At 50.2% G+C, this 2,020-nt stretch overlaps 1 protein-coding gene across 1 annotated transcript in view; it reads left to right on the forward strand.

Annotated features, from left to right (window-relative positions):
• The window catches only part of IER5 (immediate early response 5), a 2,232-nt gene extending 949 nt beyond the window's left edge, over positions 1-1,283 (forward strand). Inside the window, exon 2 of the mRNA XM_010850258.1 lies at positions 3-1,283. Coding sequence (XP_010848560.1) covers positions 3-312 — 310 coding nt within the window. The 3' untranslated portion in view covers positions 313-1,283. The remainder of the gene's footprint in view (positions 1-2) is intronic.
• Positions 1,284-2,020: the final 737 nt, after the last annotated feature.

Raw genomic sequence — 2,020 nt, forward strand, 5'->3', positions numbered from 1 at the left:
GGCCCCGCGGACTGCCCGGCGCCCGGCTCGACCCCGCTCAAGAAACCCCGCCGGAACTCAGAGGAGCAGCCGGGCGGGGCGGCGGCGGCCGCGGAGGAGGAGGAGGAGATGGAGACCGGTAACGTGGCTAACCTCATTAGCATCTTCGGTTCCAGCTTCTCGGGACTCTTACGGAAAAGCCCCGGGGGCGGCCGGGAGGAAGCGGAGGGAGAGGAGAGCGGTCCGGAAGCCGCCGAGCCCGGGCAGATCTGCTGCGATAAGCCGGTGCTGAGAGACATTAACCCTTGGAGCACTGCCATCGTGGCCTTCTGAGCCCCCGCGGACCCCGTGCGGAGAGGAAGTTGAGCAGCTGGCGTCCCGACGTGAGGGCTGGGCCTCTCCCGGCGGCGAGGACGCCCCCGAGGCCGTCGGCGCCGAGCGCGAGCGGGTGCCGCCGGGCGGCACAGACTGCCCTTGGGCTTGGCGGCCGCCTGGGCCGAGCCTCTCGGGTCTCCTCTGGAGACTTCGGAGTGGGAGACTTATTGGAAGAGGACGGCGATCGTGGACTTTAGTGTCTGTGTCTGTGTATGTCAGTTTGTCTCGTTGAATTAAGGCTATTTTGCCCCTCTGGAGAGCGTCACCCCTTCCCCGCGGTTTAGGAGATTGGGGCAGACAGGGACTTTCCTCTGCCGGCAGCGCCGAGAAGGAAGCGGCGAAAAAGGCCGGGGCCGGGGAGTTCCCCGTTCGCTCTCGGGGGAGGAAGGGACTTTACACACACCTCATACATGAAAGCTAGAACTGCACCGAGGCCAGGAGCGGCGTTTCCTCCCAGGATTTCCTCGGACTAGAGGGATTTAGTCTGGAGTAGAGACTTGTATTATTTCTCTCCTTCCCCACCTTTCTCTGTCACTGAAGAAACGTTTATACCCTGTGATTACTCGGGGAAAGGGAGTGTTAGCGGCCCTTGTCTTCCTCACGGAGGGAAAAAAAAACTTGATGAACTTCACAGAAGAGTTCAAGCTTGGAAATAATGGAGTTTATAGAGAAAAGATTTATTTTTTAAAAGCTCTAGATCAGAACTACTACACAGTGCTTTTAAAAAGTGTTTAAGGAAACAAAGTTTACAGACAGAAGCCCTAAGTGGAAAGGTCCTATGGTTTTGTAGATAGTGACTCCAGTCTTTGTTGTATAAAGGTTGGGGGAACTGACAAGGTTTTTGTACAGTATTTTCTCCTTCGTTGTATTGACTTTTGTATAAAAATGTAACTTTACGTGTCTAACACGTATTAAATATTTTGAAGCAACTTCACTGCCTCCTTGTGTGTAAATCGCCTGTCCGGGTTGTGAGGGAAGTGGGAGGAGGGCACCTATGGTCCTCCTGGAAAATTGAAGATGTGGTTCTTAATACCGGTTGTGCAGACTGGGGACATTGTTTGCTGACTTCATTAATTATGGAGAGAGGCACATTTAAGCTTTCTCCCTCACATCAGAAGACTGCTGTTAGGTACTAATATCAGTGGTCTGCCAGTTTCTTGAAACCTGCCACTAAAACTCCCTTTTCTAAAGTCAATTTAGGCAATTTGATTTTTAGCCCAATCTGACAATGTCCAATATTAAATAGCCTAAGTGCCAACTTCTGAGGCCCTTCCCATCCACAAAAGTGTTTTTCACTAAAACTTTTAGTTTCCTGTTATTAATAAAACCTGAGGGAAACTGCTGAGACTGACATGGCCAGCAGGTCAGGTCTACACCTATGCATTCCAGTGGATGTCAGGATGGAAATTTCAGTGCTTTAAAAATTTTTTTTAAAATTATGTCTGTAGAAAGTAAATGCATCAGTGAAAGGAAATAGCTTGTGTCAAACTAGATAAGGTTGGAGGCCAAGGAGGGCTAGATGAATTAGCAAAGCCTGATTTGTTTGTTTTTGTCACCCAAATGGTGACATCAGTGTTTTGGCTGTGGGTCATGGTAAATAAATACTTTGACAGCCAAGTCAATGTATTGATACATTTTTGGGGGGTCTAAGGCAGAATGTTCAGTA

This window comes from Bison bison, unplaced genomic scaffold (genome assembly GCF_000754665.1).
Source record: "Bison bison bison isolate TAMUID 2011002044 unplaced genomic scaffold, Bison_UMD1.0 scf7180017864289, whole genome shotgun sequence".
NCBI classification, from domain to species: domain Eukaryota; kingdom Metazoa; phylum Chordata; class Mammalia; order Artiodactyla; family Bovidae; genus Bison; species Bison bison.